Genomic DNA, 26431 nt, shown 5'->3' on the forward strand with positions numbered 1-26431 from the left:
ACTTATGCCTCCTGGCCTCTGTCTAGACACATAGTTTCCCTCCAATTTCCCAAAAAGGTCTGTGTGGGGGGGGGGTTCAATTCTGAAGCTTCTAGGGCATTGCCCTCTTGCAACTTGAAGTGAGTTGCCCACCAAGGATGAAACAGGTCTGGTGCATGGTGACAGGTTGTCCTGGTTGCCAGTGGCCAACGGCAGACCTCATCATTCAGCCCAGAAGCCGGGAACTGTCCTTGCTGAAGCAGCAAGCCTGCTTGATTCCACTTCTGGGTTTTACTCCCACTGTATCTTATCTTCACTCCCAAGCTCTTTCTGTCAGCCACCCTCCACCTCTTTGTGGACTGTAAGGGCTTTCTGACTGATCTCCCCAATCACTTTGTCCCTCTGCAATCTGTTTAAAACAGACACCTGCCTAGGTTGGGGGTGTGGTCAGTGGCAGAACACATGTTGCACATATGAGGCCCCAGCATTGTTAAATCAATCAACCAATCACAGACCAAGTCACTCTACCCTGGAGTTAATGCGGCCAAGTTAATGAGTTAATGAAGTAAATGTGAAAGGGCTGGCCACATGGCATGCTCAGCAAACGCCCATGCTCCCTCTTGTGTGCCATGGTTGGCAGAGAGTCTAACACCCGCCCCTAAAATAAGTAAATAATTTTTTTAAAAAAGAAAAGAAGCCAGGCGTGGTGGTGCACACCTTTAATCCCAGCACTCGGGAGGCAGAGGTTGGAGGATTGCCGTGAGTTTGAGGCTACCCTAAGACTCCATAGTGGATTCCAGGTCAGCCTGGGATAAGGCAAGATCCTACCTTGAAACACCCCCCCTGCAAAAAAGTTATTTACTTATTTTATTTTTTAGAGGGGGGCAGAGAGGGAGGGAGGGAATGGGAGTGTCAGGGCCTTCAGCATTACAAAAGAACTCCAGACATATGCATGTGGGTACTGGGGAATCAAACCTGGGTTCTTAGATTTCACAGGCAAGCACCTTAACCACTAAGCCATCTCTCCAGCCCAACGTTTTCTTTCTAAAAATATTTTCTATTTTTTTTTATTTTAAATATCTTCATTTGAGAGAGGGAAGAAGGGAGGGAGGGAGGAAGGGAAAGAGAGAATGAGAATGGGCATATCAGGGTCTCCTGTCCCAGCAAAGGAACTCTAGCTGCATGTGCCACTTTGCATATCTGGCCTTACATGGGTACTGGGGAATCAAACCTGGGCCATCAGGCTTTGCAAGTGCCTTGAACTGCTGAGCCATTTCTCCAGCCCAATATTTTCTATACTTATCTGAGGCCCTATTTACCTATCTAGAGTGATCTGAGATGTAATCTACCATCTGCATAGTGAGCCACTCTCTTCCAATCTTAGCTCCTGCTTGTCCCGCCTGCCTAGCTCTCTGCACACGGTGGGCTGCTCAGCCTTTCCAAGTCTCGAACACTGCCTGCCAGGTACCTCTGCGGTTCTTGCATGGGCTGTGCTCCCCGCCCCTCCACTGAGCCCAGAAACAAATAGAGGGTTAGATCTGAGGGGGCTCCCTCTAGCTTGATGTCTCAGACAGACCTTGAGTGGGGGAACTAAAGCAACAGTTGGCTTAAGGAACCTAATTGGCTAAGCCAGGACAAAGAATTCTGGGGCCCAGCAAGGCCTCCCAGTGCAATGTTGAGTGGCAGAAATTTCCCAACAGACATGCTGAGTCTAAGAGGCATGAGGCCCACCTCTTGGCCAGCAGTTTGTTCATTTCCTCCATGAGGCCTCCTCCACCTCCCCCACTGCTTGCCCGGTTGGCATCGGACTTTGAGGTCCCACTGGGACTGGAGCCTCCAGATGCATCTTCTGGCTGAGGGAGAAGAGGACATGTATGTCAGTGTCCAGGGCAGTGACAGGAGTGGCGGCAGCCCTTCTCCCAGGGGAGGCAGGAGCGTGTGTGTGTGTGTGCGCACGCGTGCGCGTGCGTGCGCGTGCAAGCGTGGCCTCAGGAGGGAAGCATCTAGTCCAATGCCCTCAAATGCACAGGTGAGAAAACAAGACTCTAAAGTGGCCCAGGGATGGGCTCGGGTCCCACAGCGAATACTCCTAGGCCTACAGGCTCAAGGCTAGTGTCCTTGCCAAGACCACCTGTCTCAAGGGAGGGAGGAGGCACGCTTCGGTGGGAAGGAAACAATTCATGCCAGCGAAATGGACCCTTGGCACTGTTCTGCAGTCACAGTTACAACAACAGGAGCTCAGCTCCACTCCAGAGCATGCGTGCCAGGGACGAAACCATGCTGCGTGGTGGAAGCCAGCGCCACAGGAAAGCAAGAACAGACTCAGAAGACCCAGGCTGAGTCCAAACTGCAGTTCATAAACAGTGGGACTTGAATAAGCTAAACTCACTGTGCCTCAGCTTCTCCCTCTGTCAAGATGAAAATTGGTGTGTTCCATTTGTGAAGTCAAAATGCACACCAAAAGCAGCTTAGCAAGGAAGCAGCTGGAGGCTGACAGAGGGCTGACCAGGCTGCCTATTTTCTGTGTCAGAATAATGGCTGCGAGTGGGGTGGTCTTCCGCCCAGTGTCTCCTGGATGTCAGATGAGCGCAGAGCAGAGGCGCACTGCCAGCGCGTGGACAGTGTGTGGCCCACCTGCCCCACCAGGGACTCTTACCCGCTGCACCCTCCTCAGCTTGGCCCCGGCCAGGGCGGCAGCCAGTCCTGATGCTGAGCTCTCATCGTGGCTGGCCCCCTGAGCTCCTCCAGCTGGCAGAGGGGGCGGGGGAGGAGGGGTGCCCCCTGTGGGTGGAGGTGGGACAGGGGGTGGGGGCGGGGGTGGTGGTCCACTGCATGAGAGGGTGGCGCTGGCTGCAGATGAGGGATGTCCAGGTGGGAGGATGGGTCCTGAAATGCAATGCAGGGGGTCAGTCTTCAGCATCTAGCTGGTATCAAGCTTGACATTTTTATCCAGATTCCTGGGAGATGAATGGAGGGCAGTTTGCTCCTCAAAGGGACAAGGAACAGAACACTGCGCCTCTTCTAGAAGTCCCCACAGAGCACACTTGACTCTGTAACAATTACTTCCTACTTCAGCACTGGGGCCTGGCTGCACCACAGTGTCCCACGTGTGCCTGACATTCCTTGAGCGCAGCGAACTTCCTTCTGCTCCAGTCATGCCTTCCCAGGGAGAGGGGAAGTTCGCTGGTGTGTGCCCTTTCCCCTCGGTTCCTTCTAAGTACTTGGCGCCATCCTGGGTGCCGACAGAAGTCAGTTCCAAGGTGTAAGTCAGTGATCCCTGGTCTCTAGGGTCTGAGGCAGGTTGCTGTGGGTGAGGATGAGTGACGACCTCTCCTAGGAGCTGCCCAGCCGCCCCGCACCCGCTCTGCTTGAGCCTCCACTGTGCCGGGGAGCAGGTGGTGGTGCTTGGAGCCTCGCTGGGAAGGCCAGCAGATTGCACAGGTGGACACAGGGTGGCCATTGTGGCAGCTAGCAGACACACACCACCAAGAGCAGGCACACGGGGCTGTGACATGTGCGCGGTCATTTACAGAGTCGGGACTGGACCGGAGCGGAGATATCAAGTCGGATGAGAAGCGAGGTGAAGAGGGCAGAGGAGGGTGTGCAAGAGAAGCTGAGAGAAGCCGGTGTGTGGGGAGTGGGAAGGGAAGTGCAGGGGAGGAACAGGCTGCGCTCCAGAGCCACGTCCCAGAAGAGATGGGAATGATCAAACGGTGGTGGGACTGGACGAGAAGAGAGCAGAACAGCACAAGGCATCTGCAGCACAGGCAGAAGGGGGCCGGGGCCCCGGGTGAGAGGGCATCAGCAGCCTCTGGGCACAGAATGCTTGGAGAGCAGCTCGGGCTGTTTTCTCTTTAGCAAAACAGGACACTGTTATCCTGCTGGCTGCAGAAGATATTTGAGCAAATTAAGTAAGACACAGATACCCAGGCACTTGGCACATGAGAACAGTGCTGCCCCTGTCAGTGACCACAGTCCTCTGCTGGGTGCGAAGCTGCTCTGGGAACAGCAGCTGATGCTCAGGGCCTCTGCTCTCGCAGTCGTCTGACCCAAGGGGCCCTGGGCCCTCTTCTGCGCACCCTTGGCAGCAGCATACACTGCATGTTAGGATTAGCACTGGTCCCTGTGTCTCCTTCTGGGCCCTCTGCCCAGTGACCCACATGTGGCAGATGAGGACAGAGGTGCACTGCGGGTGTGGAGGGTGGCCAGCCCAGCTGCCCTTCTAGGGACTCTAACCCATGTCACCCTCCTCAGCTTGGCTCCAGCCAGTCCTGATGTGGTGATTGCACCATGGCTGGTCCCCTGAGCTCCTCCAGCTGGCGGCTGGGAGAGAAGGGGGATGATGGGTGGCACTGGACAGTGACCCACCTGGTGCAGTGTCTGCCCTGCTCATGTGTGTTCAGAGACTTCAGCATGCTGGCTGACACACCGAAGTCGTTCCCTTTATGTCCACCCAAGGACTGAGTGACAGCAAGGCCAGAAGGCTGGTGAGTAGAGACCAGTCCAAGTTGAGAGGACCCCCTAGGCCTATGTTCTGTCTCTTGTCCCCTAACTTCACGTCAAGTAATGGTCACACTTTGAGCCTGTGCCATGGGCAGCTGCTGGAGCCCCATAGGAGTGCCGTGGCACATGGGGGCGGGCAGCCTGGAGGGGATCTCACCTGTGGCCGAGGCTCTTCTCTCCAGAGACTCCTGGCGGTGCTGCTGCTGCTCCATCACTTGTCTGAAAAGCAAGCACAACGAGTGGCCTTCTCCACACCTGGAACACTGTCTCTGGGCCTAGGATCCCAGGCTTCACAGCTGGTCTTGTGCTGCTCCTGACAGCCATAGTACTGGGTTCCCCCTCTTAACAGGTGGAGGAGGGCCAGCAGTCTTCTAAGCTGGTACACACTGAGCAGGGCGCCCTCCCCTGAAGCTAGGGTGACCCTGTGATTGAGCCCCTCACCTGAGTGAGCAAGCTCTACCCCAGTCTGATGGGCTTGCTTGGCTTTGGGGGCCTGTGGCTTCAACAGACATGGCCTAGGGAAGGTCCTTGGCACTGCTGATTGTCAGGAGAAATGACACTGAGGCCACTTGTCTCACACTCCAGCACAGGAGCTGCAGGCCTGGTGCCCCTTTGGAGGTCCACTGGTGTCTCAGAAGCGGTTAGGGTGGTGGGTGTGTTTGCTACGGGTTGGCAACAAGCTCATGGATCTCTGGCATGCAGTAGGTGCTCAGCGAATGCCGTGTGGACGATAAGCATGTGAACCCCATCCAGAAAAGAGCTTTCTGGAAAGTTCCTGCTCTGGCTTTGTGGCTGCCAAGTCATTTCCCCTTCCTAGACCTCAGGTGCTTATCTGTAAAACGAGCACACTGCCACCTGCCATGGGTTCTGTGAAGGTTACACCAGATACCCCAAAAGGAATGGAAACACTCCCAGGGTATCACAGGTATGTGAAGAGCTCCCAGCAGCATACAAACTGCCAAAGCGTTACCAACTCCGACATTCTCCACAACATCCTATCTAGAACACCACAGTAAAATGAGGATGTGAGAAAAATAATTAAAGATCAGGTCTTGGCTTGGGGATGTAGCTCAGTGATAGCGTGCTTCCCTAGCATGCGTGCGGCCAGGTTCCATCCCCAGTGCCACACAGAGGCACACAGATCTCTCCCCAGGGCTGCTTCTAGCTCACAGCCTGACCATGAGAGGGCTCTCTGGCCCGAGGACAGGATCCCTGTCACTTTCAGATTTGGCCCTGGGTCAGGATTGGGCAGTGTTGTGGCTGTTCACCCGTTGTGAGAACAGCTACATCTGTCCACTGGGGTGGGGCTCACTCTTTGCCCTCATCGGCATGCGGGTGCCTGGAACCTGGAAGGTAGCCAGGATGAGTCAGATTTCACTTCTGGCCCTTTCTTTTTTTCCTCCTTCTTCTTCCTCTTCTTCCTCCTCTTCCTTCTTTTACTTTTTTGGATTTTCAAGGTAGGGTCTCACTCTAGCTCAGGCTGATCTGGAATTCACTATGGAGTCTCAGAGTGGTCTCGAACTCACAGTAACCCTCCTACCTCCCGAGTGCTAGGCTTAAAGGTGTGTGCCACCACGCTCGGCCTCTGACTTCTTTCTTTCTAGCTCTTCCTGCCGAGATGATTGGGAGCGAGCTATTCCATTCTTAGTTTCTAGTTCATCTGGGAAACAGTAATGGTGATAACAACCCCTAAGGGCCTTTGGTTGCAAGGTACTGTAGGTCTGAGAGGCTAGGGGCTAGGCTTCCACATCAACAACACCTGTGAATGGACAAACAGTGAACTTCCCTGTCTGCAAGCATGATCGGAAGCTGTGTCCACCCACCACGTGGTGTATGCAAAACAGCAGAGCAGGCTAGGAGATGGAGGTCTAGACCAGGAGCATGTCCCGGGTCACGATGTACCACAACAAAAACAAAAGGCCCTGGAAATGTGTACCCTGAGGTGTGTGGAGAGGCAAGGGCAGAAATCTTGTGAACAGGCTCAGGCCAGTTGCTTGGGGGGGGGGGTGGCAAGTGCCAGCTCCCAGACTCCTGGGTCTAGAACTCTGCCAGAGGTTGCTCCAATCCACACCCTTTGCTCCACAGGGCTGTCTGGGATAGGCCTCTCCTCCCTTGATAAGACGTTAGAGCTTGTGAGGAGCTGAGCACTAGGCACAGAGATGGCAGATTTGGGTTTGAGTGCCTCTTCTGACAACGTTACATTGGGCAGGATGCTCCATGTGAGCCACCATGACCTCCTGTGTACTCTGAGGACACAGCACTACCTTCTGTCCAGGACAAGAGAAGGATCATTTCTACACTATGGCCCTTGAACCAAGCTCACTGGAGCTGCCTTTCCCACAGGCTCTTCCTCCACATCACAGGAGCTTCCTAAACACTCAGAAGGTTCAGTTAAACAACAAGGTCCAGTGTGTAGGACACTATTAGGTTTCTCTTGAGGGAGGCGTAACTGAGGTCAGGGGAGTTCTGTGTAAAACACCCAGGACTGCTGCAGCCACCAGCTACTGCCTACATTAGCTACCCTGTTCTTCTGGTCATCTGTGCCCCACTGTGTCCTGAGAATGCTGGCCTGAGGGCTGGCTCACTGCAGGGTGCCCCTGGCATTACTCAGGAGGCTGGCAGCTGTTGGGTGTGGGGTTACCTTCTCTGGATGTCCATCTCTTCAGGAGAGGGGCCATTCTGCACCTGACGCTGCGTGGCGGGGCCTGTGGGGCACAGAAGCAGAGTGGACATCAGCAGAGGGAGAAAGAGCCTGGCAAGCAACTCAGGCCCTGTCCCTTGGCTGCCCTTTAGCAGTGGGCTTCCACACCCGAGCAACGCCTGCCCCTCAGACTCCCAGTCTTCCTCCTCTCCTCTTATGGTTCTCTCCTGAGCCCTAAACAGGACCTAAACTCTTAGCTGTTGACAGCTCTCTCCTTCCTGTCAAACGCTGACATGAATACCACCAGGACCTGAACTAGCAAGCCTAACAGGCGTACTCTGCTTACTTTTGAGCTCAGGACTGATGCCTGTAGCTGGCATCAGAGCGAGACTTGGCCTTGGGACTGTGTGTGGAGCGGGGGCTCCTCCTCCTAGGCTTGCTGCTTGGCTGCCCACACTGGGAGTCTGGGGCCCCACAGGCCATGTCACCCCACCCCAAAGGCAGGACTCTGCTGCTGGCCTTGTGTTCACAAGATGGCTGGTACTGGAGCCTGTGCCAGCATGCCCTGTGCCATGTTTAAAATAAAATTCAGGAGCTGGAGAGGGTTCAGTGGTTAAAGGTGCTTGCTTACAAAGTCCACCAGCCTGGGTTCAGTTCTCCAGTACCCACATAAAGCCAGATGCGCAAAGTGGAGCATGCACCTACTTAGTTTACAGTAGGAAGAGGCTGTGGTGCACCCATTCTCCCTCTGTCTCTCTTTCTGCTCTCAAATCAATCAATAAATAAAATGTTCAAAAAAAAATAAATAAAATTCAGGTTGCAGCCCCACCCTGAAAAATAGATGATTGCAACTTCTCTTTGCCAGCTCAGGTGTTCCTTGGGAATTGTAGTCCATGACTGGAAGAGAGGCCCAGCAAGATGCTGTGTTTCTGTCACTGGGTGAAGTGAGAATTGTAGTCTATAACCTCAGCAACAACAGGGAGGATTCTTTTCAGCCTCCCACTTCACAGAGGCTCAGGGTGTCAGTGGTCCTTTTCTGTCCTCAGAAATGGGAAGCAACCCCTTGAACACCTTTACTAGAGTAAGGCTCACACTTCAATTGTAATTCTCACAACAGATGTGAGAGCCTATGTGAACTTGGAGCTACTGAGAAACCTTGTAACAGGTGACAGGGTGAGACACAAAGTATCTGTCAAATGCCATGTTCTTGGTGAAGTGTGGTCTCAGCCTGATGTCAGATTGTGGTTTCCCTGTCCCTGGATGGTGCTCTCGGGAGTTGCTCAGGGTCCACAGAGTACACAGGGTACTTGCCCCTCCCCTCAACTCATCCTGGCCGAGGCGGGAGGTTTCACAATGTCTCAGCTCTACAGTCTAGGCCTCCGCTGTGAGCCCGGGCCCCAGCTCAGACTACTTAATCTACCCTTGGGTCTGGGACTTTGTCCTTCTTCTAGAGACCAAGACTAAGTGCATGTCCCGGAACCCTCAGGTAGGCCTTGGTCTCAGGTCTGGTCCCTGCTCTAGGGCTGTGGCCCTGGATGCCTGGCCTACACTTGGCTGCAAGGTCTTTTGCAGCTGCTGGCCTGGCTTGGTTACTACAGCTGTTTCCTGCCAAGACCTCAGATGGGAGCCATTTGTTCACACAGTGATCTAGTGTGGTCACACTATTTACAGGTCTCAACTTCCTCCCGACACTTTTAGGGAACCTGCTCCTGCGAAGGACAGGGGAGACCACCAGGAGCCTCAGCACCTTCCAGGCCCACCTCCATGCTTAAGACACACTTCACAAGTCAGCTGCAGAGCAGGAAGATTGCCCTTGGCGGCAAGAGGCCTCTTCTCTGCCTACTGTGTCCTGTCTCCTTCTACCCAGGCAATAACTTGCATGAATAAAAAGTACTTGTTAAACCACAAAGTACTACAAAATGTCACTTGTCATCACTTCATAAAGCATCTTTGTTGGCCTTTCTCTGAGTAAAACACGGACTTGCCTGTGTACTTGTACACCTCAGTGGCCCTTGGCCCCAGTCAAGTCTGCATGTACTGGTGAAAAAGGCACTTTTCATTCACCTCAGATCAATTTTCTCAAAGTAAAAATGAAGAGCCCAGTTGCATTATACATATGAAAAAGAGAGGGAAATTTCAGGTAGCACATCAAGCCAGGGGAAGAGCAAGACAGCTGTGCGTTATTGGTGTCTGTGGGCCTAGCCCCCTGCCCCTGCCCCCACCAGGGTAGGGCTTACCACTGGCAACAAGACAGCTGGGCAGGAGGAGAAGGGATGAGCTTCCTTTCTGAACCCAGCTGCTAGGGCACAAAAGCTGAGCATCCAGCTGAAACAGAACCCAACTGCTTCAAGCCCCACCATGACTTCCTGTCGAATGGGAGGCCTGGGCTCAATTTCCAGCAAGCACTCCTCCAAACATGTGGTGACTCAGGGGAGATCCTTCTATCTTCATGGGTCATGAGGTGAGGACTATGCGGAAAACCAGCCAGAGGTGGGGGTGAAGAGAACCAGTCTCCAGCCAGGACCCCCCTGGAAGGGGAGCAACGGTGAAGTGCTGAGGCCATCTGCAAGGAATGGAGTTGAAAGCCCCAGGAAGAGTGTAATTGGAGGGGTGGGGTGTATGATCAGAAAGTCGAGCATGCTCTGGAGTGAGGTGAGCACTGGGCTATACACCCGGGACTCTGAAGGTTTTAGACCTGTGATTGCTGCTCCTCGTGTGCCCTTCACAGGCTGCTCCAAGCATGAGTGAACTTGTATTTAAAACCAAGGTAAAATCTGCAAACACGATGGAGCTTTTCTTGCTTTCAGTTGATGTTAAGGATCACTAGTTTTGGAGGATGTGCAGTGGAACAACGTATCACCAGTCTCCCACTGGCTTTGCAGTAGACAACACCTCTGATGTGTGGGTCATGTTAATCATGGTTCCCAGGCTACTTTTCAGGGAATTTGAAAGTCACTTGCATTGAAACCACTGACCCTGTCACTAGTATTTTCAAGTAAGTATTTACTAAAGGCCAAAAACCACACTGAGATCATGGTGATGTCACCATCCCCCCATCTATATGCAGTCTCATGTTGCTCAAGTGGTCCTCAAACTCATTATCTTACTGAAAATGCCCTGAACACGCGATCCTGTCTCCACGTCCCCAGAGCTGGGATTACGGGCCTGTGCCACCATGCCTCACCCTCCCCTTGAGACAGTTGTGCGATGCGATCTGGGCTGGCTCCACACCCACAATCCTCCTGCCTTGGCCTCCTAAGCGCTGAGATCACAGGCCTGTGTCCCCACGTCAGCTGTGCTACATTTCTTAGAAGTGCACACTACAGAGTCACCAAGATGATTCCATGTCCTCTCCCTTTCCCCACACCGTAAGTCACCACTTCTTCTCTCTTAAATGTTCTCAAACTCTCTTTGTGGAGAGGTTGATTTGAGGCCTCTTCTCCTTCACACTTGGCCATCTTGTGCATAAGTTCTCTCAAAAAGCCTCTTGCTGTAGTGACCGGCCTCACATGCAGTGGCAGAAGCGCCCTTACCGTGCTGCCCCTCTGCACAGGGCTGCTACAGCACCTGTCTCTGACATAAGGATGTGACGAAGGGTTCCCAGCAGGGCACCCCGTTTTCAGGAATGCTGCCCTTGTGTAGAGAAGGGACAGGGAGAGCACCGGAGATGGAAAGAGTCAGGGTTCAGTCCCAGAGGGGAGGAACCACATAGAAACAAGACTCCTTTTCTCCCTCATAGCCTCACAATCTGACTCAGGTGTAGGCCGTGAGTGGCCTGGGTGTATAGGGTGCACCAAGTCCAGGAATCTGTCATGCTGAGGCCCTGTGCTCACTAGGGCATGCGGTGCCTGTTTGTACAAACCCAAAAGCAGCCCGTGGTGGAAGGATAGATAAGGCAAGGCTGACATCTGCTTTTAACAAAGGCCGTCCACTTGCTCACTCCCCATAATGACAGCAGCCTCCAGGTCCTCTGGGACAGAGGGACGGCTAAGTTTCCAGCTCATCTCTATAGGAAAGGCATCACTTGGCCTCCTGAAAAGATGGAACCTGAGATCCTGGGAGTGACAGAGACAAAGGATCCAGCACCTGCTTGGTGACGCTTGATGGAATTTCTGGCCAGCGAACGACAGCCACCTGGTCTGAGCTGGGCAGAGTCCCAAGCTCCCCGAGTTGCTGTCCCTTCCCTCCACCACCTCTCAGGCCACTTCCTTTTCTTCTCCCTAGGTGCCCTTCCACTGTTGTTGGAGGCCCCCTGGGATGTGGCCCTAGCATGCCTTCTCCTCATGCAAGGCCCCACCTTCCTCATGGCTACTATTCCTATTATCAAGCAGGCAGGTGACCACAGGCAGGTGTGGGAGTGGAGTCTGCAACCTGGGTCTGGCCACAATCTTTGCAGTCACTTGGCCAAAACCACCCAGAGCACCAGGGCCAGTGCCCAGGACAAACATCTCACAGGCAAGGACTCTACTACCCCAACACTGATGATTAATCCTGGCTAAACAAACACCTCTTCATTGAAAGCAAAAGTGCCTGGTGTCCTTACCTCTCATGCTCAGCTCAGTAGCAGACAAATGCTTAACTGCTGCCCTCCACGTTTTAATGTTGGTTTAGCTGCTTGCTTAAGGGAGCCCCATCTAATTCTCCCCTTTTTTCTGGCTAGACCTTACTGCAGGTATTTAGGCTCACGGCTTTACTCACATCAGCAGTGACAGCTGAGGTACCAGAACCCTGAGCTCCACAAGTACAGCTCAGCACTTTGGAGACCAGCTGTCCGACACTGCTGGGCCTGAGAGCTCAGGCGACGAAAGCTAGGTCACATGGAAGGGCATCTCTTCAGATGTGGAGACTGCCTCAGAGAGGGGTGGTGTCCAAGCCACACGGCAAAAACCCTACTAGCCCTCACAATTATGCTCCAAAAGTGACGTGTCAGAAAGGAAAGGTCATTTTTAAAAAAATGATAGCTTGAGACCGGGCACCAATCATGTGCCAGTGACCACTCCTGCCCTGGCTCCTCACCCTCTGCCTTGCCTAAGGCCATGCCCATACCAGGGGCAACTCAGGGAAAGACCCAGCCTCTAGCTCCCAGGCCAGAGCACCCCACCCACACTCTTGGCCCACTCAGGTTGACTCTTTGAGCTATTTTCCTAGTAACATATGATCCCTCTGTTTTTTTTTTTTTTTTTTTTTTTTGAGGTGAGGTCTCACTGTAGCCCAGGCTGACCTGGAATTCACTATGTAGTCTCATTGTGGCCTCCAACTCATGGTGATTCTCCTACCTCTGCCTCCCAAGTGCTGGCATTAAAAGCATGTGCCACCATGCCATGCCTTGTTCCCCTGTTTTAATAAGCTCAATTAAGATTATAAAACTAATCTTGAACCCTAAACAGAATAAACTGTAATAACAATCTACCAAACCTGTATAGTTTTCAAAGCATCTTGACAACATTTTTTGGTGATTCATCTGCCCAGTCTTCCAAGGTAGTAAGTATTAGCTTTGCTTCTAGGTGGGGAAACTGAGGCCCAACTTGGACTGGGTGGGTAACTGGCATAAGGTGGCCATGTCTCCAGTGAGCAATGCAGCCAGAGCAAGAGCCCAGGGCTCCTCAGGCCAGCTACTGCCATCAACCTCCTGGTCAGCAGCATTCAACACTCTCCCCAAGGTCCAGCCCTCTTGTCCCACCCAGCCCCAGGAGCAGGAGGGAGAGAGAGGAGAGGCCCAGGAGGGGCAGGAAGAAGAGGGAGGAACCTGGTCACCTACAGGTCACTCTGCAAAGCACGGTGCAGTCACAGTGGCAGAAGCAGAAGCAGTGGAAGGTCCACTCCCTGCTGACCATTACGGGCAGGGCTCCTCGGCACAGTCTGCGAGGCACCTCCCGCATCCTGGCCACTTACCTCCTTTTCCTCAGCTGCCTGCTAGTACAGTGGTAACCGATACGCTGTCCCACTGGCAAGTGGGCTTCACCGTGTCAATCTTTAATGAAGCTTCCCAGCTAACCTATCAGAACCCTCTTGGCTACCTGATTCCAGAAAGCTGTGGGGGCCTTAGGGACTATGCAGACCCCTTGTTGGTGTTCTGCCCACAGGTCTCAAAGACACCAGGCATCTATCTGAAGGGACCTCCTATTATGGCTCTCCTCTTACTCTGATGGAACCAGGGTAGGTGTTAAGGCAGAAGGAACAGGTGACCATTAGGCAAATGAATTCCTGGGTGGCATGCTACTCTGTTACCTGCTCTTTCTGGACCTTAGATGGGCCTCTCTCAGTCTTTGGTCTCCTTTTTTCATACACTGAATTCCTCCTTTGCCTGAAATGCATGGCTCCTCTAAAGTCTTCCCTTATGTTACCCAGGCTATTCCTATGTACTTTCTCTGGAGCAGAATGCCAGTATGTCAAGTAAGAATGGACTTTCTGTTTAGATAAGTCCAATCTTGCTATGTAGTCCAGGGCCTTTCTTGAACTCACAACTTTTCTGCTTAAGGTTCTCAAGTCCCGAGAGCCGAGGTTACAGGCACGTACCACCTCTCTCAGCAGAAGAGTGCACAGGTTTTTAGAGGCTTAACTAGACTCAGAGGAACTCACAGTGGCACCCACTGAACGCTCACCATCTGTCAAGCACTGCTCTGAGCGTGTCGCTTTGAAGGTATTGGGAACTGAGTCTGAGTCCTGGCTCCTGCAGGCACTCTGTGACTCCCGCTCAGCTCCAGGCAAAAGTTATACTTGAGCTTGCCTTCCTAGGCCTGGCCCTACCTACTCCTCAAACTCCATCTTTCTACTCTTCCACATGGCAGACCACGGTGCTCCTACGAGCCACCCAAGGCTCAAGCATGCTACTGGGCCTCTGAAGCCTTTGCTTTTCCATTTATTATGCAAGATTATGTAAGTTCATTTTCATGCAAGTATATAAAGTAACTTCCCCTACAGCATGTCCCCCCCATCCCCATCTACCCTCTGCTTTCTCCTCCTGCCTCCCCCCCCCATTAGTCCCTTCTGCAAAGCCAAACTGGCTAGACTGGACTCTAGGGGAACTAAAGGCCTTTGCTTATTAGCTTCTTCTTTTTTTTTTTTTTTTTTTTTTTGAGGTAGGGTCTCATTGTAGTTCAGACTGACCTGAAATTCACTATGTGGTCTCAATGTGGCCTTGAACTCACGGCGATCCTCCTACCTCTGCTTCCTGAGTGCTGGGATTAAAGGTGTGTGCCATCATGCCCAGCTTTCTTTTTTATTAATATTTTTCTTTACTTGAGGTGGAGACAAGGGAACTCCAGATGCATGTGCCACTTTGTGTGGCTGGCTCCGGTACTAGGGAATTGGATCCTTGCTTGCCGGCTTTGCAAGCAAGCGCCTGTAACTGCTGAGCCATCTCCCATCTCCAGTTTCCTTTTTTTGGACTATACTTTACCTGGCAAATTGTATTTATTCTTCAAGATACACATCAGGCATGGTATTATGATATGAAGTCTCCCTCCAAAGGCATATGTGTTGAAGGCTTGGTGGTGCTATTGACAGGTGAATGATCTGGAGGGTGCAGACCTCTCCAACAGGAAAATTTATTCACAGCTGATAGCGGAATGGGCTAATAGGAGGTGGTGCCTAGTAAGAGGAAGTGTGTCAGTGGGAGAGTGTCTCTGCAGGGTGGACCTTGGCCCTGGATCTTTCCTCTCTTGCATTCTCTGCAGTTCTCCCCTGTGCCCCTTTCACTGTGACATTCTGATTCACCACAGCCCAGAAACCTGGAACCAAGTGGCCATGGACTGAAACTCAAAGTTGTGAGCTGAATCAAACCTTTCATCCTTTAAGTTTTTTTTTCAGGCATTTGTTCCAGAAACCTTGTTATCAGCAATGCCCACTCCAGTGCTCTTTCGGGAGCCTGTGCTGTTACTTCAGCCTGCATCTCAGGCCTTTTCTACCACTTCCTAAGGCCTGTGTTACAGCTCGGGACAGCATGTATGCACAAGCTCCTCTTCATTCGGCTATGAGCCCTGTAAACACAGGGCCATGTCTGACTCACCTCTGCCTGTAGAACAGATGCTCCTCGTTCACTTATCAGATGACTAGGACTGGTGCTAGAACTCACAGCGATCCTCCTGCCTCTGCCTCTCAGTGCTGGGATTGAAGGTGAGCACCACCATGCCCAGCTGATGCTAGAATTCAGGCCTGGTATAAATTACTCCCCTAAAACCAACAGTGTAGTGAGGAGAAACAGGCAACAAGTAAAGATCTAACACATAAAAAGAAAAATACAGCTGGGCATGGTGGCACATGCCTTTAGTCCCAGCACTTGGGAGGCAGAGATAGGAGGACTGCTGTTGAGTTTGAGGCCACCCTGAGAATATAGAGTGAATTTCAAGTCAGCCTGGACTAGAGTGAAACCTTGAAAAAAAAAATACAGCGCAACAAGGGAAATACAGTAACATGTTTGAGTTCTACTTAAGATGGACTGACTCTGATTAGGTGATGTTTAAGCAGAGTCCCTAGTGAAGCAAAGGAAAGGAGCTATGAACTTAAAGGGACACTTGGTATGCAGGCCCTGAGTTAGGAACTTACTCAGCATTTCTGAGAAGTGGCGAGGGGGATAGTGTGACCAAAATGAATCAGGCAAGGTATGGTGAGAAGAAGTGAACTCAAGAAGGCAGCCAGGGCCAGAACATATGGACCCTGGTAAGGACTTGACTTCATTCTGAGTAAGACTGAAGTCTGAGCATTGTAAGAAGTGACCTGACCTGACCCAGAGCTGGAAAGATCCATCTGCTTGCTGTTTGAAAGACAGACAGACGTGAGTGGGCTAAATGTAGGCAAATCTAGTTGGTGGGGGAGATTCTGTAAAAAATTCTTGTTTGTTGAATGAATGAGTAGATGGATAAAGGCAGGCAACACACAAGCAGACGAGGGCATAGCTCCATAGAGTCATCCCATATTCATGCTAAACACTGAAAGGTGTATGCCAGGTTCATCAGTACTTGGTTTCCTGAGCCCTGAGGACAGTTACTTACTGAGCTGTTTGAGCTGGCTCTCACCCTACAGAAGCCAAGGATGGCAGAAAGCTACCTGTGAAATTATTGTTAATTTATTATTTTCAGACAGGGTCTCATTATGTAGGTCAGACTGGTCTCAAAATCAAAGCAACCCTCTGCTCAGCCTCCCAAGTGCTAGGATTATGGGCCTGCGTTACCACACCAGGCTAGGTATTATTCTGGAGGAACAGATCCTATGTGCTCAGAGAAAAGACAATGGGCGTGAGTGAATACTCACTCCAGAAGATGCAGACACCTGCCTACAAAGATGGACAAGTTAAGTATCCATAATCAACCCTTGATCAAGTTGGGTTACGGTTTAGACAACATGTAGACTCCCACCCAAGCAGGTCTCTTTGGGACAGTCTGATGGGCCAAGATCTCCCCTGGGAACTGGAGCCCGTCTCTCACTAGTGCAGCTTTTGACAAATTTACATGCTGTGAGCCTTTGCCTTCTAGGCCTTAAAGTAGAGCCTGTATGGTAGCATGTGGGAAGGGAGGCCTGCTCCTTTTGTAAGGTGTTCATGGCTTATTCCTGGGGCGTGGCAGCAGAAATGGGCTGAAGGGTGGACTAGGGGCTCCTGGGGCCCCATTGATGGTACTCTAAGGATGACAAGTCACATTCCATTCCCTACTGTGTTTGTGAGGTGGTTGTGGTGTCTATCTTGGAGATGAGGAAATTATAGCTCAGCACAGGAAATGGCTTGCTCCAGGTTCACAGGTGCTACATGTAACTGGACCTGACGAGGACGCATGTAGCTAGTGCACAGCAGGGTCTCCTGCTTGCAGTCATGACCCCTTCTCTCAAGCATTTGTGTTGACCACATGTGGCTCACCTCGGCTGGCCACTTGTCAAGCCCAGCAGGACAGCTTCTCCCATTGGTGCATCAGGCAGGTGCTGGTGAAGCAACAGTCCATGTTCCCCACCCTTCTACTAGGTTTGTGGTACTGAAGGAAGACTGCTGACATCAGTGTTAGGGCAATGACCCTGGTGATGATGGAAGGAAAGCAGTGGTATCAGGATGCTGGTGGCATGTTTAAAATCAGGGGCCCCCAAGGGACACAGAGAACCATCTATGTGTAGGAGGGCACCTCCAAGGTCTGCCAGAGCCTTTCCTCAGACTTTGATGTGAACCCCCAAACCATTCAACCTGCTCCCCTCAGATAGCACTCTGCCATCCTATGCCCCACACTATTGATGGGCACCTTTGCATGGTTTTCAAAAAGAGAAATTTCATCTGCTACAGTATTTTCAGGTGACAATGAAGTTTTACAAACTCTGTCTAATGCTATCCTCACAACATCCCTGTGAGGTAGGTATGACAACCCATTTTACAGATGCACAAATAGTCCTGGAAAGGCTAAGTGACGTGTGCAGAGCCTGGAGCCCACATCTGTCCATGCCCATGTCCAAACCTCTTTTGCAGCCCGCATACTTCATGGGCGTTAAACAGCTGAGGCCTCTTCAACAGGGCTGCTGGTGGGGAAGGTGTGCTCCTCAGTTCTCAGTGTGGGATGGTGCTCAGTGGGCCAAGGTGACGGGTGCGATTTCTGTGTGAGACAATTCCATTGACCATGTCCCTCAGTCACAGATAGCACCCCTCACCTTGAGCCCAGTTTCACTGGCTGGCTGACGAGTGGTGCGGCTGGTTCTGGAGCTTCATCTTTGTCTTCTCAGGAAGGTGCGAAGTCAGGGAGTGTGGGGAACATAAGGCACACACAATGATTTGGGAATAATGGTGTGTTTGCTTACTTGTTCACTCACACATGCCCCCTGTCAGTCTCCTTTACAATGCCGATGGGTACAGACGTACATCAAGGTGCCTGCCCCAGAGGAGCTCACAGTCTAGACCAGCTAACCAAGGGTATTGGCCAACAGGGTACCAGCAGTGTTCACAGGTAGGGGAAGGGGTCTGAGGTCCCTTGAGCACAAGGACTCTTTCAGACACAGCAGTGCAAAAGATGAGCAAAGACTGGTCACCAGGAGAGGCAAGGGACTTCCAGTGAGGATACCAGCAGGAGGGCTCACAGGGCCAAGGCAAGAACAAAGTAGGAGAGGGCAGGTCCACTGTAAAGGCATAAAGATACTTCAATGCACCAACAGAGGCCTGGTGGAAAAAGTGACAGCGAAGACTGATTTGTATGGCCTGGGCCCAACATTCTAGGGGGAAACAGTGGGCCCAGTGAGCATGTGTCTGATGGAGCCAATGGCAGACCACGAAGTGGCTGAATTGTCCCAAGACTCAGCCTGGAGCACAGGCTTTCTCCCCAGACACAGTGTAAGATACTTAGAGCTGAGCTGAGGCCTGGGCTACAGACTGACCAGTGAGCTCCAGGCTCACCATGTCCTTCAACCTGGTGACACTGTACTGAGCACTCCTACACCAGCCAGCATGCTGCATTTTGAGGTTCTAGAGACAGAAAGGATGCTTCCTGAATTTTCAACATGACTGGAAACAAACTGATATACCCACTGGTGCTCACTGTTAGGATAGAGGCAAAAATATAAGACCATGGGAGTGCAGGGAGAGTGCATAATTTTATCATGGGAGCAACAGGCTGCAAGGACAGGTAGAATTTTCAAGGTAAGAGGAAGATGAGAGGGTACAAAGGACCAGGAGCACTCCTATACAGATCAGCCAGAGAAAACATGACCAGTGACTTGGGTAACTCTGCACAGATGTGTACAGATACCCTGCCTGATCCAACAGCGTGTATCTCTAAGCATCACATTCTTGCCAGGTGGGTCAATGAACACAAACAAAAACAGGTGGGTTCAACTTCTTCATGTGGCTGCCAGCGGGCAGGATGAAATGAGGCTAGAGGCCAAGGAACGAAGCCGGGCAGGCAGTGACCTTCCCTCTACCAGCTCAGGAGGCATAACTGGAGGAAAGTGCCAGCAGCTCCACAGCCAGGGAGATGATGAAAGTTTGGTATTTCTTTCTTTAGGGAGACAAGGCTGACAATTTCCAAAGCAGGCTTCTGAGAAGTAAAATTCAGACATTCTAAGAAGCACTGAGCTGTTATCTGCTCTTCTCTTTAGTGAGGAAATAACTGGCCCAATCACAGACAGCCTTTCCACACATCCCTCGTGTGGGCTATTTCCCCTGCCTCCAAGCAAGCTGTAGCTAGTAGGCCCCGGGCATCAAATAAGGACATGGGAAGGGGCTGGAAAAATTTAGAAAGCATTTATCATCTAGTCCCTGGAAAATCATGCCTTAAAAGTGCCATGACGTTATTACAAGCCAGGCGATGAAGAAAAGGTTATATGCCATTATGTCTTATGAGACCAGTGAAAGAAAGCACTTTACCTCATTTTAATTCACCCAATGGGAATTTACATTAAACTACAGGAGTTCTTCCCGTTTGTCATCTCTCACCCTCCCTTCTCTGACTTCTCTTTCTTTTTCTTTTCCTTCCTCCTTCCTTTCTTTCTTCTCCCCCTCTTTCTTTCTGACTTCCACATCATAAAATCAGCAAAGCAGAACTATGCTGGTTCTTTCTAGTAAGGTGAGGCTCTGCAGGAGCTTGCTGGCCTGGGCCCCTCGCATGCCTCAGAATAGCCGCCTTGAAATCACTGCATCCAGTTCCAAACCTGAAACCAATTTGCCTGTGTTCATGTCCATCCTGCCCAAACCTTCAAGTCAGATCTAACATCCTGAATCTCCTGGATTTTGAATAATGAAGGCAGATTTACACTGTGGCCACAGCTCTTACAGGAGATATATATTCCTACAAGGAGCTTGCCCACAGAGTTACTAACTCGTAATTTCTGGGTTATTCTGCCCCACTTGTCTTCAGAACTGCCATTAGCAATGGTTTTTCTGTAAACAATGTCATTCACCTCCATGAACTCATTTCAGAAAGGTATCATCTCTAGTTTCCAGATGGGAAACTGAGGCTCAAAAGACGATCTTGCCTAAGGTTCTGATAGCCAGTCAGCAACAGCAGGGCTGCCTCTGACTTCTACTCTGTGGATTCCAGTTCACACCACCATCCAGTACACTGCTGCTGTACACACTGCCACACCTATGCTCCCAGGAGGCTGCGGTGTGCCAACAGGAGTAGTTTCAAATCTCTAGGTATGGTAGCCTTTCTACCAGAGGTGCTTATGGGCTTTCACTACACCTACTGGGAAGGTCCTGCTAGATTTCATTAGCAAGAACCCAGTGGGAAAAGATGGATCAGATGTAGTGATCTCAGGTGCCTGCTTCCTGAAGTCCCATCCTGGCCCCAACAAGGAAATGTGTTTCAAATCTAGATTACCTGGGATAGTGGAAAAATCCCCTGGGCGTGGACCAGCTCTGACCCTAGACTGCATGTGGCCTATCCACTGGTTAGGTATTAGTTTTGTCATTTGCAAAATGTAAACTGGGTCTCACGACACCTACAAGCTCTTTCCCAGCTCCCATTCAGCAGGCCTTGCCTGGGCCTGGACGTCTACCTTCTCTACAGGATGAAGCCGTGGAAGGTTTGAAAATTTACTCTCAGGCTGGAGGATGACTCAGTGGTTAAAAGTACTTGCTTGCAGAGCCTGTAAGTATGGGCACCCACGTGAAAGCCAGATGCAAAGTGGCACACGTGATTCATTTATTACCGCAGCAAGAGACCCTGTCTCATAGGAGGGCACATATACCTCAAAGTTGTTCGAGGTTTCTACACTGGAATGTGTGCCCAACATGTGAGCTTTTTGCTTATCCCAATTCCTCTTCCTGAGTTCAAGCCAAGTCAGTAAGTGGTTTGAGTCAAGAACGCACTCCTCCTCTGAGGTTGTTTTCCCAGATGTAAGATGGACACTGTTGAGTGATGATGAAGTGAGACAACAGATACAGCACAAGCCATGAGGCTGATCTTCCAGAGCTGCCAGGCCAGGAGCTCACCAGCCTCTCAGGTTCAAAAGCTTGTTCATCGTAACAAACATTTTATAATGTTTCCTATATTATCCTGAAATGGGATTTAGGGATTATATAACTGTCCTACATAGACTAGAAAAATCTCTGTAGCACCCTAAGTGTTCTATATAAAAGACAGAGAAGTAATCTATAATAAAGCGTCTGCTGTGTATGTAAAAGGTCAGACACACCTACAGCAGGAGACCGAGCCAGTGAGCTGCTTGCACCTGCCCACAGACTCCCTAGGAAGGTGCGGACGCAGGCGCTTTGGCACAGGGGAGTCATCTGGAAAACCAAAATATCACAGGCCACAATGCTAGAGATAGGTTTCCAAAAGAGAAAATAGCAGTAAGGTTATGATCAGAATCAAGTATCATTTTCTTTTGATTTGTCATAGTTACCAATTCAGCATTTACCAGAATTGTTAACAATAGTACTTTTTCTTTAAGCAGAGTTAATTCCTGGCTCAGAAACCTAAAGATCGTTTTCTGCCTACCCGTGTGTAGTGGGACACGAAGCCACTCTTCATGTGCGGCACTAACCTGCACACTGCAGCGTGTCTAGCAAGCTTGGGCCCTGCCCACTGCATCACCAAACACCTTCCTGCTTCCAACCTGTCCCAGCAGCATACCCTTTATTTAGGCTAGCCCTGCTACTTCAGAGTCTCCCTCTCTCTCTCAAACAAATAAAGTTTAAAAAACATACATACAAAAAAAAGAAAAAAAAAAGAATCAGGCCCTCCCCAACCAGACCACCCTGAGAAGTCAACTTCTACAGTAAGTCTTAATAAGCCAGAGATTAATCCACTCATTAAGAAAATTCCTGAACCCAAGAGGATGGGTTCTATAGGTAAAAAACATATCTTTCGAGGGTCAGATGCTTGAGAATCTCTTCCATGAAAGAATCTAGGCAGCAAAAGCACAACCCTGGTGCACCTGCTCCTCCTCCAGAACAATGTTATGAACCTGTGTCAACAGTAGTTCTCAGGCAGGCGTGGAGGGCATCCCTGTAAACCCAGCACTCAGGAAACTGAGGCCAGAAGGGTTCAAGGTTGGGCTCAGCCTCACATAGTGAGACCCCCATCTCCAAACCAGTTAGACAGCACAACCAATTAAACAGACAATCAAAAAGGCCAGTATTGAGGCTGGTGAGATGGCTCAGTGGTTGCAGTGCTTGCCTGAAAAGCCTAAGGACCTGGGTGCAATTCCCTAGCACCCACAGAGTGGTCCATGTATCTCGAGTCCATCTGTAGTGGCTAGAGGCCCTGGCATGGCCATTCATTCTATCTGTAGCTTTCTATCTGTCATATAAATAATTTAAAAATAAAAAAAGCCAGTATTGTGGAGACACAGGAACAAAAGAAATCACAGTACTTAAGTATGGCCCTCTGCCCCCTGTGATACACAAAAAATACTAACCATGTAAACAAGTGAGTTCTGGATTTTAGTTCCAGTTGTAGCTATGGGATTATAGGGAAGTCATTTCCTTCTTTGAGCCTTCTGCCCTATAGAACAGGGATGGTGTCTGAGCTGCCATTTACCAGAGCTGTGTGAGAGTCAGGTAAGAGCATGGGGAGAGAAAGACATGGTCCAATGCAAAGAAGGGACGTATGACACCTTGCTTTCAGGTGTGGTATCTAAGTGGCCTATGCCTGCAAGTTGGGAGACCCCAGGAGGAGTCCATACCTGTGTCCGTCCACATAAAGAAGGAGGTGTGGGAAATGCTGAGTAACACCTAGGGGGGCTGGAGAGGTGGCTTAATGGTTAAGGCACTTGCTTACAAAGCCTAAGGACCCCATGTTTGACTCTTCAGGTCCCACGTAAGCCAGACACACTAGGTGATGCAAACCTGCAAGAATGCACATGCACACAAGATGGCTCATGCATCTGGATGGAGTTTGATTGTAGTGGCTGGAGGCCCTGGTGTGCCACTTCCTCTCTCTCTTGGATTAAAAAATAAAGGCCAGTCTGTTGGGCTTGTCTCAAAAAAAAAAAAAAAAAAAAAAGACCCAGTTAGGTGGTTCTGAGGTTCTGAGTCTACAGCGGCTCCTAGAAGGCCCAGAAACCAGATATGTGCCTAGGAAGAAGAAATGCCCATGTGGAGGAGGAAGAGGAGTGGCTGGGTGTTTATGAGGTGTCAAGTACCATCCTGGGCCCTAAATCCTCCAGAAATTTATTTATTTATTTTATTTTTGGTTTTTCAGAGGTAGGGTTTCAACTAGCTCAGGCTGACCTGGAATTCACTATGTAGTCTCAGGGTGGCCTTGAATTCACAGCAATCTTCCTTCCTCTGCCTCCCAAGTGCTGGGCTTAACGGCATGTGCCACCACACCCGGCCATAACTTTAGAAAATGGGACTAAGGGCAGGGGGCTGAAGTGATGGCTCAGTGGTTAAGGAGCTTGTCTGCAAAGCCTAACAACCTGAGTTTGATTCCCTAGTACCCATGCAAAGCCAAATGCACAAAGTGGTGCATGTATCTGCAGTTTATTTACAGTGGCAGAAGGCCCTGGCATACCTACTCGTTCTCTCTCCGCCAAGCATGGTGGCACATACCTTTAATCCCAGCACTTGGGAGACAGAGGTAGGAGGGTCACTATGAGTTCGAGGGCAGCCTGAGACTACATAGTGAATTCCAGGTCAGCCTGGGTTAGAGTGAGACCCTACCTTGAAAAACAAAACAAAACAAAAAAAATGGAAAAAGAAGAACATGGGACTCAGGATGTCATGCAACCAACAACTATATGATCTCACCATATGATGTTCCAAAACTGCCTAAATGGGGGCTGGAGTAATGGCTCAGCAGTAAGGGGCACTTATTAGCAAGACCTGATAGCCTGGGTTCAATTATCCAATACTCATGTAGAGCCAGATGCACAAAGTAGTGCATGTATCTGGAGTTCATTTGTAGCGGTGGGAGGCCCTGGTGTGTCCATCTATCTATCCACTTTCTCTCAAATAAATAAAATATTTTAAAAAACAGTCCAGGGATGAAGAGATGGCTTAGCGGTTAAGAAGCTTACCTGTGAAGCCTAAGAATGCATGTTCAAATCTCCATGTCCCATGTAGCCAGATTCACAGGGATGCAAGCGAGCATGTGCACACAAGGGGGCGAATGTGTCTGGAGTTTGTTCACAGTGGCTCAAAGGCCCTGGCATGCCCATTCTCTCTCTGTGCCTCTTTCTCCCTCTGTCTATCTCTCAAAAATAAAGTTAAAAAAGAACAGTCTAAATGACTCCACTATATGGAAGCAGACTCTGTGGCTGTCCAAACATTCTGGGGTTAAGGATGTCTTTCTATTGGATCTGGGAGAAGGTACTGAGGAGGTATATATATTAAAAACCATGAGGCCTGGGGCTGAAGGGATGGCTCAATTAGTTAACTTGCATGAAGACCCGAGTTTGATCCACAGAACCCATGTTACAAAAAAATCCCTGAATGTTACAGCACATATTTATAACTCCAGCACTGGGGAGGCAGACAGGGCTTGATGGTCAGCTGGTCCCGATTGTTTAGGTGAGTTCCAGGCCAATGAGAGACTGTCAAAAAGTAACAAGGTGGATGGTTTCTGAGGAACAACTCTCAAGGTATCCTCTGGCCCAATTACACATACGTGCACCTGCATAGATACATATGCACACACACACACACACCCCATATGAGAATAAGCATTAAGATAAACCATGAGGCCAAGTACTTGTGCATGATCACAGGTTGATTTATATCTCAGCTGAAGAAAAAGATAAACCCTTAGCAGCCTCAGAATCTCCCATCTCTGTACAAAGGAAGTCATTGCCAACTGTCAACCCTAGTGACAGTTTCAAACCAGGCCACACTCAAAACTATATCCCCACACCCAAAATAGCTAGTGGTTCCCACTCCCACTCCCACAGGGCCATTCACTCAATCCACAGGGGATGTAGGAGGCTGCTGCTTGGAGTCTGACTGACCATCTAACACTGCTAAGTTCCCATGTCATGAAGGGTCATGACTATCGTATCGAAAATGAAGGCTGACTTACAGATTTGCCTGTGATACAATGGTGAGTATAGCAAAACAATAGTTTTATATTTTAACTTCTTGCTTTTAAAGAGTTAAGTAAAGCTAAAACTTATTTTTTTGCCCTTTGATATGTTAATATGTAGAGACAAGGGCAGAAAGGTAAGTTCAGGTTATTCAACTCAGCTCACTTGCCATGATGCTCAAGGCTCTTGGGTGGAAAGACATTTAATGAACATTTTTGGCATACCTATGATGCTCCAGACCCTGCTATGAGCCTTCAAAACTATGTGGCTCAGAAACTTCCCCATTGCTCACCCCAAGCTGCAGCCATGAACCTGCGCACTGTGGGTCTTGTTATGAGAGGACAGGTCTGTACAATTGTCCACTGTGCATTTGGTTCATGGCACTTACTCGAACATGGTTTTATCAAGTCCTAAATACTTTCTTGGTGTCTAAACAGGCCCCAAAGTGCCAATATGCCAGGCTTGATGGATGTCTTAAGCATGATCTCCCTTCCAGCACCATGACAGCCATGCTCCCTACCTCTCTCCTTAGTTCTGGTGGTGGTAGCAATAGCGGTGACAGTAATAACACCAATGCCACTAGTGAGTGGTAACAGTGGGCCAGGCCTCTGCTAAATGTTTTACCTTTTAGTTCATTAGACGTAAAAGCAACCTTACATGTCTACATTAGTACACCAAGAAAAATGAACCAAGTTGTCCAAGGGCTCCTCCTCAGCTAGAAGGTAGCAGGACTAGAACTCAAACTGAACAATGTGACTTGAAGCCTGATTGGTAACCAACAGGATCCTCTGAAGCAAGATGTCTGCCAAGCACAAGAGCCTGTCTGAGGCTGTCCACACCCTTGATGGGAGGATCCAGTCTTCTGCTAGAGATTTGGCGGCAGATGCCCAGCAAACGCTGCTGGCAGTTTCGCTGCTTTGACTGAGAATGCTACCTAGGCCCTCTTCTATTGTCTACATCAAGTAGCCAGCCCAGCCAAACCCTTCGGGTATGTAGAGCCTCTCCGGGTACTAGCTCCCACCTTCCAGTTTCCTTCCTACCTGTACCGCAGACCCAGACACAGTGCACTACGGTCCTTCCCAGAACATGCACACTCTCTGCCGTCTTTACCTGGAAACCCCTCCTGCACCTCAGCCTCATGCACCGCTTGCTCCACAGAGCTCCAGCTCAAATGCCTCCACTGAAGCCACAGCCTCCATCAGCAGCCCAGATGGGTAGTTCCCCATTCCTTTTCTGTTTCCCAAGTTCTGTGCACTCACATGCACAGGTGTTTATGAATCTGTGAACTCCCGAACACTGAAGTGCCATGGGGGAAGGACTCCATTCACTTCTCTTCTCTTCTGCGTACCCAGTTTCTTGCACTATTTACTTAACTTGTTAAGC

At 50.3% G+C, this 26431-nt stretch overlaps 1 protein-coding gene across 5 annotated transcripts in view; it reads right to left on the reverse strand.

Moving 5' to 3' along the window:
• Positions 1-26431, reverse strand: part of Evl (Enah/Vasp-like) — a 127191-nt gene that overhangs the window by 11693 nt on the left and 89067 nt on the right. For all 5 annotated transcript variants that reach the window (XM_045154303.1, XM_045154301.1, XM_045154302.1 and 2 more), the window contains exons 4-7: positions 7124-7187; positions 4640-4701; positions 2636-2865; positions 1711-1832 (exon numbers count right to left, since the gene is read on the reverse strand). In XM_045154303.1, coding sequence (XP_045010238.1) covers positions 1711-1832; positions 2636-2865; positions 4640-4701; positions 7124-7187 — 478 coding nt within the window. The remainder of the gene's footprint in view (positions 1-1710; positions 1833-2635; positions 2866-4639; positions 4702-7123; positions 7188-26431) is intronic.

The sequence above is a fragment of the Jaculus jaculus genome, chromosome 7 (genome assembly GCF_020740685.1).
Source record: "Jaculus jaculus isolate mJacJac1 chromosome 7, mJacJac1.mat.Y.cur, whole genome shotgun sequence".
Lineage (NCBI taxonomy): Eukaryota > Metazoa > Chordata > Mammalia > Rodentia > Dipodidae > Jaculus > Jaculus jaculus.